At 30.5% G+C, this 12,427-nt stretch overlaps 3 protein-coding genes across 3 annotated transcripts; all 3 read left to right on the top strand.

Annotated features, from left to right (window-relative positions):
• Positions 1 to 1,931: 1,931 nt before the first annotated feature.
• LOC131847129 (uncharacterized) lies at positions 1,932 to 3,951 on the top strand. Its single transcript, XM_059196595.1, has 3 exons — positions 1,932 to 2,028; positions 3,099 to 3,282; positions 3,669 to 3,951. The coding sequence occupies exons 1-3, from the start codon at positions 1,932 to 1,934 to the stop codon at positions 3,949 to 3,951; spliced, it is 564 nt and encodes a 187-aa protein (XP_059052578.1).
• Positions 3,952 to 4,566: 615 nt separating this feature from the next.
• LOC131847127 (uncharacterized) lies at positions 4,567 to 5,941 on the top strand. Its single transcript, XM_059196592.1, has 5 exons — positions 4,567 to 4,600; positions 4,679 to 5,012; positions 5,090 to 5,152; positions 5,223 to 5,384; positions 5,902 to 5,941. Exons 1-5 carry the CDS (start codon positions 4,567 to 4,569, stop codon positions 5,939 to 5,941), a joined length of 633 nt encoding a protein of 210 aa, XP_059052575.1.
• A 96-nt stretch (positions 5,942 to 6,037) lies between these two features.
• On the top strand, positions 6,038 to 12,140 carry LOC131847113 (uncharacterized). Its single transcript, XM_059196580.1, has 6 exons — positions 6,038 to 6,041; positions 7,279 to 7,396; positions 7,910 to 8,544; positions 10,031 to 10,163; positions 10,237 to 10,288; positions 10,812 to 12,140. Exons 1-6 carry the CDS (start codon positions 6,038 to 6,040, stop codon positions 12,138 to 12,140), a joined length of 2,271 nt encoding a protein of 756 aa, XP_059052563.1.
• The last annotated feature ends 287 nt before the right edge of the window (positions 12,141 to 12,427 follow it).

Here is a 12,427-nt window from a genome sequence, read left to right as displayed (position 1 = left end):
CCAAATAAATAAGACATTTTACTAGAGTTGTTAAATAGATACTTACCACGATACGGCCTCGGTGGTGTAGTTTATCACACCGCTTTACTTCCGATGGTCGCGGGTTCGATATGAATACCAATGTTTGCACCGGGCTAGGGACGAGGCAAACATTTGTTTCGATATTGTTTTGTATTCACGAGTATTATTGTTTGTATTGATCTGGTTTTCTATGTATGTATGTACAAAAAAATGTATTAAACTATTTGTATCAGTTGTCTAGTATCCATAATATACGCTAACAAACTAAATGACCCTATGTGAATCAGGGTTGTTATTATTATTTGTGACATAATATTAGCATTAATTATTAAAGTTATAAATGAATCCTGTTCATAGATAAGTACAATCTGTCATCTACAATTATATTTTTTTTAGTTCGTTCAATTAACATTTATTATATTGTATGACTTAATTACAAGGGCATCTAACAGTTGAACAAAATATAATTAAATAACATCATGCAACTTTATTGTGTTGATCCCGAATCCTAACATTTTGTGTAATACTCTTACATACACTAAATTATATATTTTCTCATACTTTACAACTATAAAATGCAGGTGGTACTGATTCTTTTGTTGTAAAAAGGTTCCATTCCATAAAATTGAATATTTACTTAATACACTTGAATATTACGTATCCTCGAAACAACTGCTACATCCCGGTAACATTCAAAATGTAGTTTAGCACATGTGTTACATGATTATACCCCAAATGTACAAATTGTATTACAATAATGCCTAATGTAAGGATAGGCTACAAATAATAAACAGAAATTATTATAGAATGCTCCCATGTTATGAAAAACGTATTACTGAAATTCTTATAATAAGATATTATAGAAGAGATAGAATTTTCTAATAATAAATTAGGCAATATATTGATATGGTAGGTATAGAAGTATTAAAATAGTAAGATCTAAAATCTGATTACGCTAAGAATGAGTGTGTAGCGGTTTCCATGTTTTCCATTATCGCATGCCTCTTATCTCTCATTGTGTAATTATTTATTAAAAAAAAATATTCAAAAGAGCAATACACAAGTTTCCTGCCTTCTTGTGTTGAATCTATTCAAAAGTGCTTGCACTGAGTATTTGAAGAAAGATTATTATTTTTGTTTTTTTTTTATTGTATATTTACCATGTATTTATTAATGTAATTAATTATAAGCTTTGTTACATATCTACTAATTATACCAGAAATATTATTTCTATAATATTCTATTCTCAGAATGCATCATTATAAGCATTATTTAATTGTAAATAATAAGTTAAAAGTGTCATTCACTACTATGATATTGACCTTCTAAAGTATTGGAGACTAAGTTACTCGCGCAAGTTCACCTGGGTCACATTTTCTCCATTTCGTAATATTCTTCATTATACCTCAGCTCCTTTTAGTTAAGCTAATTTTTTAACAACATTTTATTAGGCAAATTATATTGACAACTGAAACTAACTGATTGATAATTTGTAACCCAAAACAATAAACTAATTTTGTGTAAGGTAAGACACAAATTATTTATTTTAAGTCAAGTTTGTCCTCCATAGCTTTCTATAAAATAAGATTTATAAAATGCACAAATAATTGTTTTTAAACATAAAATAGTTATGAATATTTTGTCTAAATGTAACCACATCAAAAGGCAAGCAATAATTCAATCAAACGCGGCTTAACCAGGTTCTCCTCTCCATGTTTACCAAACACGTACCCTTATCACGTTCCAATGAAGACCTTATCCTTCCACGTTACACGTACTGGCGCTATATTAATTATGATGAAACGCAGCAAATGGAAAAATAAACTTTGTACCGAATATAACAAAGTAGAATATCCAACGAAATTTAGTTATAACGAAGTGACTGTGTGAATTAGTCGTATAGCGCAACCATGAAGGGCATACCGATAAGAGCTCTGTCCATTTCTTTTATCCTGACTTATTTTTGTCAACTCGGAATGTGCACGGATGATGAAAAAATTATGAAATGTGAGTATCTAATAAATTGCACCTTTTATTATTCTACTTTCTAAAGATTTTTAGAGCAACTATATCTACTATCAAATCCTACTATCAGATCCTAATCAAATACAAAATATTTAATTAATACATTTATGGATGTAGGCAACAAGACTTTTGTAATACTTACACCCTTATTCTACGGGACATATTATAGAACTGATTTGTCTTTTATTTTCAGTCTATTTTCTTATTTAAAGAATATGATAAAATACCTACATGCAATAAAACAGTTGAAATATATATTGAGAAAGAGCAATATGTTTAATGATATTATATTGTTCTCAAAATAAGGGAGTGTTTACAATCTTAAAAAATAGCAAGAATATCGATTGTTACTATTTTAAATTATTCATGTTATACAGAGCACTTGGTATATATGTATATAGAATATATAACATTATTAGCTCAGTGAGTTTAACCGTGAGTTTAAAGTTACGGGAGCTAGTCTAGGCTGCCCCGAGGCTCCCTCGGGAGCTGTAATGGACCTGTGGAAACGACTATAAAAAGAACTAAGAAAGTGAAGTGTCCACAACTAGATTTAATGCCTTCTTAGTTTAACGTCCAGCATTTGCACAAAGACAAAGTATCTACTAGGTACTTAGCGATTTAATTTATAAATATATCTACTAAAAAAATATATTTGAAATCTTTTATTAACTATTAAAATTTTATACATTTTCTAAGTAGGTATATATGATATAATATATATTATATTATGTAGACATTGATTATACATCAATATGTATGTGAGTATACAACGATGTTTACTAAGTTAAGTATACATTCTATAGTAAGTAGTACTTATGTATTTAGGTATATCTAATTCGATGTCCGTTCAAGTTGGCAGAATTAAATATATTTTTATAAATGTCTAAGATTACCAAATAATAATATTAGGACATGGAATGTGTTTTAGATAATCATATAAACCACAACTTACGATATGATAATATGATCGAATTAAGTTTTTTTAAGCAGAACAAAATCCAAATTTGTAGTTACTAGAAAATTTGTTAATCTATGAATATTGAAACCAGCTTGTTACTGGCCAAACGAGGTATTCGAGGCATGCTTCGGCGGCTGTGCAGAAGTATCATGTGACAACCCACGCAATCACCTTCGCCCCTGCTATCCGTACTGTGAACCTGGATGCGTGTGCGAAGAGCCTTACGTGCGTGATGATCGCACACACCAATGTGTGCTATCACAGGATTGCTCACCGTAAGTAAAGATTCTATTCATCTAGATGTTATTCACTACAGACATTGACTCATTTGTAAGTCGACTGGGAATGGACTGTCTGCTTTTCTGTGAAAGAAGCGTATGGTCGAAAGCAATAAACAAGATAGAATAAAAGTTCTTCAATCATTTTGAAGATAAACATACAATACAAATGAATGTAATTTAAAGAATATGTGAATATTTATCCGTACTCAGAATATAGTCTTACTCCTTGTAAGTAATTTCATTTCATAATATTTAACATTCACATTTCCTTGTGTATCCTTTTCATAATTGTGAACATAGGATACCTTTGAATAAACTTTGAAATTTTAGCTTTCAATGTGTAATACTTGAAACAAAGTTTAATACAATTAACATTTCAGTACACAAATGGGGATTCCGGTTCCTAATAGAAAGTCGGATAAAATAGCGCTACCAAAATTTGGAAGTAAAATATCACGGACATATGACAAAGGGGACGATATGGCGGTAGAATTCGATAACGAAGTACCTCCCAACCATGTAGAGGAGTTCAAGAGACCGTCAGAACTATCAAGAATGGGAAATTACTTCAACATAGTGATTGCGCCACCACCTATAAAAGCACTTCAACCGAGAAAATTGGTACAAAGTGATGGATACAGAATGCCCTCGAAGCATATTTAAATACTTAGAAACTTATAATTTGTCGTTAAATAAAACCCATATAAATGAACTCAAATAAAAACATAAAACATGGACATTATCCTTTTACATACAAGTATATCCATAGAGAAAGTTTCTTAGGGGTGTACACGGAGGATAAGTTACCTCCGAATTCTTACAAACAAATTATTTACGTATAAGTTATTTTCAGTCGAATTCGATAAAAAGGCTATCAAGTTATGTAATACATATAATGTAATACTGTACACTAATTAGAACACGCTTCTAGTTGAAGAGGATAAAGAGAGAGGTTGTGAGAATTTTAATTATGTTACAAGTATAACTGTAAAACTTTGTTTTCCTAGTTAGTATATTAATAAGTTTTTGTTATAAAAAATACAATATTTATATACTAGTAAACAAATAATTCCTTTGTTAATGCATAACGCTTATACCACTACTGTTTTAAAATACAATCAACACCAACTCAAACAAGCAATCACATCCTGTTTAATTTGATTTCTTTTTCTCAAACATCGTCTGAATTTTACTGATTGGTTGTGACCGTATCGCCACAAACTGAAACATAAATAGCCAAACAGGTACGCCATTTTGAATCTACATTGACACAACGAAATGCGTAAGTTATTGATACTTGCACTACTGTTATGTAAGTGTTTAGCCTTAATAGATATTAAAGTTGATTTAAGCCAACATAATGACGCCAAGGCCCAAAATTATATTACAGATGACATCGTTGCTTTGGCTACGAGATCGGGTAATTTCGATTATGATGATATTGATGGCATTAAAAGGCATTCATTCTTCGATGAGAGACGAAACTGGAGAAAGAAAGCCTTGCTAAAACATTCAGAATTTGAACACAAAAACTGGGATGATAAACGAAGGCATGATTATAATACTGCCAGATATTTAGATGAACACGAAGCGAAATTGTTTAGTAATATCGATGGACTACGAGACCTAGACTTCACATCAAATTTTAGAGGACAAAAACATTACGACGAGCCAGATAAGGGTACTATGTTCAAGAGCAGTGAAATACATTCTTCAGCATATTTGTAATTGAAATTTTCCTCGTTTTAATTTTTATGTTCTTTACAAGAGTAAATAAATCGAATCATATTTTATTTTTCAGGAAAAAAGATACAGATGAAAAGAATATTATTAGTTCCATAAACTGTGAAAGGCCACATGAAAAGTAAGCAATAATAATCAATTTGAGTCTAAAATAAAAACAGGCAATCTTAAATACTACTCTTTAAATTCAGATATGAAAATTGTTTCGCGGGGTGTGCAGCAATCACATGTGACAATCCACGCGATAGGTTACGGCCATGTTATCCATTTTGCGAGGCTGGCTGCATTTGTGTGTCTCCATACATACGAGATGATCGAACGCATAAATGTGTTTTACCCGATGACTGTAGCAGGTAAGGAATTTGTTGCTTTTATTCTTATTAGTCAATAGATTTTACAGTTCTTCTATTAAAATTTGTAAATGAAAATAACTTTCATTGATGTATAATAAGAACTATTAACTATTCGACTATTAAGAGATACTGTATAGCAGAGAACCTCTTTATTATGGTTCAATATATTCCATAAGAAACCTGCCATGAAATTATAGATGAGTGAAATGTTATGGTAACATAAATTTTGAAAACTAGTAGATTCAAAAGATTAGTATTAAGATACTATGGGACTAGCAGTAACATATTATGATATAAAAAACCTAAGAATAAAATAAAAATTTAAAACCAATAAAAATCTCCTTTACCTACATATGAATTGTTACAATAATGTTAATTTATTAAAATGTTAAGCATATTTTCACAGATCCATGTTAAATATATATAGATACAATAAAGATTACTTTTTATAGATTCGATATGTAGGTACAGCTACCAATGTATATGTATCAATTTTTATATTACAATTGTATTGCAGAGGACTAAAAGGCATTCCTGACCTTGGAGATGAAACGTGAACTATAAAGAACAAATCCTGTGAGCAACAATACTTAAGAAGATATTTTAGTTATTATATGTTGTACATAATCGTATTAGATTTCTGACAATTAAATATGGGTTAATTGTGGTCATCTGATGAAACTTACTGAAATAAATTTATGAATGTTTGCTCCTATAAATAATTAAAATATTGAATAATATATACGTTGTTATACTTAAATATACAGCTACCCCAACTTAAGTAGTAAAAGGAAATACTTCAAGTAATAAAATAAACTAATTGACTGTAAAATTATGCTTAACAAAAACCAAATCTGTTATAGTTGCCACACGTATTCCATACTCACTATACCAAACATTTAAAATCTTTTTGAGGTAATAGTACATATATAGAAACTATATACGTAGGACAAGGTGAAATTATGCTAGTGATTTTAGGTTAAAAACATAAAATATATACATACTTGTAATACATACATACATAAATATTATTAATTTAAGCCAAGATAATAACAATAACAACGAATAAAACAAAAATAACCATATGGTAATATAACAAAACTAACTAAATATGCACTACAACGAGCATTATTAATCTGTCTATATCTATATTATTTTCACAAAGGAGTACTCAGTAAGTAACTTTTCATAATTATACAATTTCTTCCTAAACTAGAGGGTTTATCCAATTTATATTTTTTAAATTGCACTCAGCATATTGTCAATCTACCTATATATATATATATATATATATATATATATATATATATATAGAAACTGTCGCATATTTCTATTATTTTCCATTAAACCTATTTTTCATGTGCATGCATTGTAAAGTACACGCATTGTTCATTTCTAATAAAGCATAAACCCAATCCATTGTTTCGTTCAGTTATTAAAACTGTGCTTATGCAGGTGATAATTGATTTTCCTAGTACAGTCTTAATTGTGTAATTTTCAGCTGTGATAATGATAATTTAGAACTCTATTGTAGCACTGTGTTGATACACCCTAAAATAACTAATACAGTGTGATGCATGTAGTGGAACCATGAAAACAATTATTTTCTGGATTATTGTTGTTTTCTCCCTATGCAGTTTATTTATTTCCACGTGTAAAGGAATAGAGACTCAATACGGTATTATAATTAATCTTAATCTTCATTGTTGGCATATTCAATGCGGCTTGTGATTTTCACTATTACCTACAACAGTTATATGATTTCAATTTTGTAACTCATAATCATTTTAATCAAAATAGCAATTTTTACAGTAATTATAAGTTTATTGCTTATTTTTATTATTCCCCAGATATAAAGTTTTCTTATAAATTAAAAATTGCTATTTCACAACAGAATGTGGTCCACATGGAAGATTTGAGTATTGTATCGATGGAATCCCAGGATGTGTGGTCGGTTGCCACTGTCATCCTGGTTATTATTTCGATACCGAAACAAAAGTATGTGAGCCAAAGTAAGTAATTGTTTGTTCATTCGTTCATACTCATGAATACAAATGTTTGAGCCATGCGAGGATTTGAACCCGCGACAGTCGGACGTAAAGCGGTGTGCTAGACCGCTAGACCACCGAGGTCGTCTATATATAAATACTAATATTATAAAAATGAAAGATTTGATTGCTTGTTTGCATTGAAGAGGCTCCAAAACTAGTGAATGTATTTGATGAGTTCTTTTAACTGATGTACATAGGCCATAAAATATTTTCAAAAACTCTGATATACCTAACTTAATGTGTAAAAACATAGGGAAAAAATCCTTTTATTGCGTAAGCAGAGAAGATTATTAACAATAAAGCCAATTGTAGTACAGTTAGACAATATAGAAGACATCAATATCGAAAACTGTACATGTGTATTGTATGTGTTGAAATTTATATATTTGTTAAACGTAGTATTTAACAAAGAAGGTAGTAAATAATAATTAATTATACTTGTCACGTATTTCTAATACATAATGAAAATTTCAGCGTCAAATTAACTAAAAACTTCAGACGCATCTACATGTCAGAACCCACTCGAATTCCAGCACTCGAGTTTACGACACCTAATGCAAATGATCCAACACCTACAACCAATAAAGAATTAAATGACAAAGTTGACGCTATAACCAAAGATGCTGACGACCTCGGTGATTGGTTGTACAATCAATTCTTCAAAACTATTGAAAATCAAGTCATCAACAAATCTGAAAGCGAGCCATTGACTAGAAGAAGTGGCAATAGCCATTCTAATCGTGTTTCAAAGCGGAAAGTAAGAAAATTTGGAAAGAAATCATTGAAAAGAAAAAGAAAATCTAAAAAAGGTCTAAGGAAAAAGCTGTTACGGATTACTGAGGACGATAGTTTATTCCATTCTAGTTCAAGTGCAGAAGACTTAAGTTCAAGTTACAGCGACAGTAGTTCCTATGAAAGCGAAAGTGATGAAGAACATGGCCATAGAAAAATTGTCATGATAAACAAGAAGCCCACACCACCTTTGCCTTCATTTATTTTTTTGCCAAACATGGACACACCATTTTACCCACCTATTGGATTACCTCCTCCACCTATTATTCCTATGTATCCAATGGTTCCAGTACCACCAATGAGTCCTCCATACACAGGTTAGTGCCTAAGAATCACTAATATTTGAATTCTAAATTGTGTTATACTTTTAAAGTCAATATTTATTACTTAATAACTTATGGATTTTTATATTTTGAACTTATATTTTTATGCAAAGAGTTTGTCATGATAACAAGTTAGAAATAATTATATTAATATGTGAAGAAAATAATTTGTATCCCTATTTACGAAAGTTGCGCGGACGGATAAGTAATAAAATAGTTTATATACATATAGAAGCAGTGCAGAATGTTAATATTTTTTTTAATTATGCATACAAAATATTACACAAAATACCATGTATAAGACATAAGTTTGCGCTAAAAAGAATCCATTTATCGTATCTCCTCAGTTTCAAGACACTCTCCTTGATGTGAAGCCAAATCTCGAGGTCTTTGGCGTTGATATATCCAGTGACGTTCAGTTTTGCGGTCATTTGGAGGAAAAGGCTAAAATAGCCTCAAAAAAGCTTGATGTACTCAGTAGAGTGGGACGGTATTTCACGGCGGGGCGGCGGCCCATTGCTTGCAATTATACAAGGCGTAGATTCGGCCGCATATGGAATACTGTTCTCATCTCTGGGCGGGAGTACCACAGTACCGGCTACTTCCCTTTAACCGCATTCAGAACCGAGCAGCCAGAATTATCATAATGTAATCAACGTCTATGTGACAGACTCGACCCATTGGCTTTGCGGCGAGATATTGCATCTCTGTGCATTTTCTACCGCATATATCATAGGGAGTGTTCTGAGGAATTGTTCGGATTAATACCAACTGCTGAGTTTCACCACCGTACCACCTGCCAGAAACTAAAATACCACCCTGATCATCTGGATGAATGGCGGTCCTCCACAGTGCAGTTTTCTAGAAACTTTTTGCCATGTACAACCACATTGTGGAATCACCTTCCAGCAATGGTATTTCCGATCCGATACGATATTAAAACCTTCAAGAAAAGAGCTTATTCCTTTTTAAAAGGCCGACAACGTACTTGCAGTTTCCCTGGTGTTGCGGGCGGCGGTAGTCACTTACCATCAGGTGAGCCGCATACTCGTTTGTGTTATATGTGTATAACAGTATGTGTACCCCTGTGTTATAAAAAAATACATGCATATATTTACTCTTTTGTCATAGATAACAATATATAGTTAACTATAATTATAGAAGTATAAGTCTTTCAAAATAGAACCTTAACAATGTTCAAACTTACAATTTTAATTATTTATGGTCGATTACTGAGTGATCAGTAAATTTATCTCTAATATTACATACAAAATAAAATGTAAACTAAAAATAAACACATCACGGTTTTTTTTTCTGGTTCATCCTTTATAAAGAAGAAATAACTCTTCTTTGTTTGTGTTCTTGATGTGTTTTTCTTGAACTTACAAAATGATTGCCGTCTTTTACTTTAATAAATGACTACTTGCGTTTTCTGAATTAATTATTCTATAGGTATCATAAAAAAATTATAACTTTATAGGATTTCCAAAGCCTGAAGTTGAAAAAATCTCTAAAACAGAACAGACTACGCCAAATACAAACGGCGAAACTTCTACTACTACAAGAACTTCTTCGCATACAACTGCTTCCACAGAATTCACTCAACCAGCACCGTAAGAAATATTATATGTATTTAATAAATTATATCTGTAATTGATAAAAATATAATAAAAAATCTTATTTCAGTGAAAATTCAGAAAGAAGTAACAAAGAAAATCTTCACCGACGTAAAGAATTCGTAAGTATGATTTTTATCCTATATATACAAACTGACCGCTCATTTCCTTAACAAGCAAACAAATTGTATTACGATACCCATTATGGAGTTCAAAGATTATAATGGCCGTGGCTGTTTTTGCTTTATTAGTAGTATACTATAATCATATTGTATGCATCCGGTATAAATTCGTTAAAAAATCTCATCAAGTCAATTCATCTTTTTCTTTATATTATAACTTAAGGCGTTAATATTTATACACCGGTCACCTTCACATAATTGAAAACATTATTTAATATTAATTTTGAAGTGCCCATATAGATTATAGCCTAGCCTGTATAATACAATCTATGTTATTATATTGGAATAAAAACAAATAATATTCTGTAGTCTCTGCGTTCACGAAGCTCAACCATATTCTATACGATAAAACAAATCCGGAAGTAATAATGTTATAATTGGATATATAATTATTATTATTGTTACATATATATATATATATATATATATATATATGTGTATAGAGTCAATTTTCTGTTTACAGTTGAAAAAAATACGAGAAAAAATGAAAAGACGTAACAAAATACCACTTAACCAAATCACAGATACATATCGAGAAGAAAACTTACAAGCAGAAGACGACAGTTTTCTGGAAGAGCCTTTTTCTTATAATGAAATAAAATCTAGGGCAGATGATGTCCCTAAAATTGAAGATGTAGATTTCAAATATTTAACCCAACTTATACATAGGGTAGATTTTAATAAAAATAAAACAAGAAATGAAAATCAATATCAAGAAAATACCTCGAAGAATATGTTGGAGTTTTACAAACCCGTAAAATACCAAAAAATTCCAAATTATAGAAGAGTAAATCTTAATACATACAAAGCACCCATAGCTCAACTAATTTATCCTGAAGTGACGCCTGAGCCTCGTCGGTACTTATCCAAAACTGACGATTCATATTATTCAAACCTAGGTAGACAAATCGCGTCTTTGATAAGAAAATTAGATAATAAAGGTGAGCGCCAAATAAATATAGAAATTAAACAAGAAAACCATAATAATCAGAAAGATACAGTTTTTAATGAAAATCGCTACGCACCTCGATCTTATTGGGAAAGATCTATTAGATCTCTCTATATAAATTTACATCCAAATGCAAATAAGTCTGACTACAACGGCGACGGCAATGAAAATTTGTATAATTTAGAAAACCAAGTCGTAGCAGCTACTACAACATCGTCTCTAAGTTTACAAGAACTAGAAAATGTTATTAGTATGATGAAGAGAGCACAATCACATGTTCAATACAAAAAATATGAATTAAATAATAACATAACTAGTAATATTAACTTGAATAGAAATCTATTTCCAAGAGGCGTTAGAAAATCAAATAAACCTATAAAATATGTTGCAAAGCCTAAATCGGACTACTCTAATAAAACCCAATACGTACCTATGTTGCATCATGGTACTCCGAATATATCCAATATAAAAGGCCAGAATTTAAGAGTAAAATTTAGAAATGAACCAGGGAAAAATATATTAATACCAATAAGGAATGAGAAAAACATTAACACCAAACTACCCATTTTTTTGAAAAGAGCACACAACAGTGACCTTCTAATAAACCACAGTCTATCTGAAGTTGACAACTTAACCGAAAGGAAAGTTGTACAAAATAATATGAAGCACATCTATCAACTAGACCCAATAATTCTCAACCATAAGAAATTAAATTATTACTCGTACAACGATCAGTATGGACATTTACCAAATTTACCGAGACAACTTATCAAAACATATGGGAAACCTAGGAACCCATCTTATTTTCATCATGAGTTACATCATTTTGATTACTTTGATTGAGATTTGATCTGATTTTAATGAAAAATTATAAATACAAATTCATATGTACCTACCTAATAATCCACGTTATATTAAAACTCTTTTTTGTTTTTATTCTCTTTTATTTTTTAGTTACATTTTCAATAAAATTGTATAATCGGTAATATCAAATAAATAAATAGTCGCCAGAAATATTATCCGTTTCTTTCTTTCAAATTGCAATTAGTAATTCGAAATATAATTTAAGAAAGATAGAATAGAAATTATTATATTACTGAATTATTACATAAAAATAATAGCTTTTATTC

Source organism: Achroia grisella, unplaced genomic scaffold, assembly GCF_030625045.1.
Source record: "Achroia grisella isolate CSIRO2021 unplaced genomic scaffold, CSIRO_AGI_Agris_v1 utg516, whole genome shotgun sequence".
In the NCBI taxonomy this organism is placed as follows: Eukaryota; Metazoa; Arthropoda; class Insecta; order Lepidoptera; family Pyralidae; genus Achroia; species Achroia grisella.
This window is presented reverse-complemented; position numbering and strand designations above follow the sequence as displayed.

Excerpts from the sequence above, each read along its gene's own strand:
- LOC131847129 (XM_059196595.1), top strand. The coding sequence starts at position 1,932 with ATGAAGGGCATACCGATAAGAGCTCTGTCCATTTCTTTTATCCTGACT. Across the intron at positions 2,029-3,098 it reads TGATGAAAAAATTATGAAAT|CTTGTTACTGGCCAAACGAG; the intron begins GTGAGTATCTAA and ends TATTGAAACCAG. Across the intron at positions 3,283-3,668 it reads CTATCACAGGATTGCTCACC|TACACAAATGGGGATTCCGG; the intron begins GTAAGTAAAGAT and ends TTAACATTTCAG.
- LOC131847127 (XM_059196592.1), top strand. The coding sequence starts at position 4,567 with ATGCGTAAGTTATTGATACTTGCACTACTGTTAT. Across the intron at positions 5,013-5,089 it reads ATACATTCTTCAGCATATTT|GAAAAAAGATACAGATGAAA; the intron begins GTAATTGAAATT and ends TTTATTTTTCAG. Across the intron at positions 5,153-5,222 it reads TGTGAAAGGCCACATGAAAA|ATATGAAAATTGTTTCGCGG; the intron begins GTAAGCAATAAT and ends CTTTAAATTCAG.
- LOC131847113 (XM_059196580.1), top strand. Across the intron at positions 7,397-7,909 it reads ACAAAAGTATGTGAGCCAAA|CGTCAAATTAACTAAAAACT; the intron begins GTAAGTAATTGT and ends TGAAAATTTCAG. Across the intron at positions 10,164-10,236 it reads GAATTCACTCAACCAGCACC|TGAAAATTCAGAAAGAAGTA; the intron begins GTAAGAAATATT and ends ATCTTATTTCAG.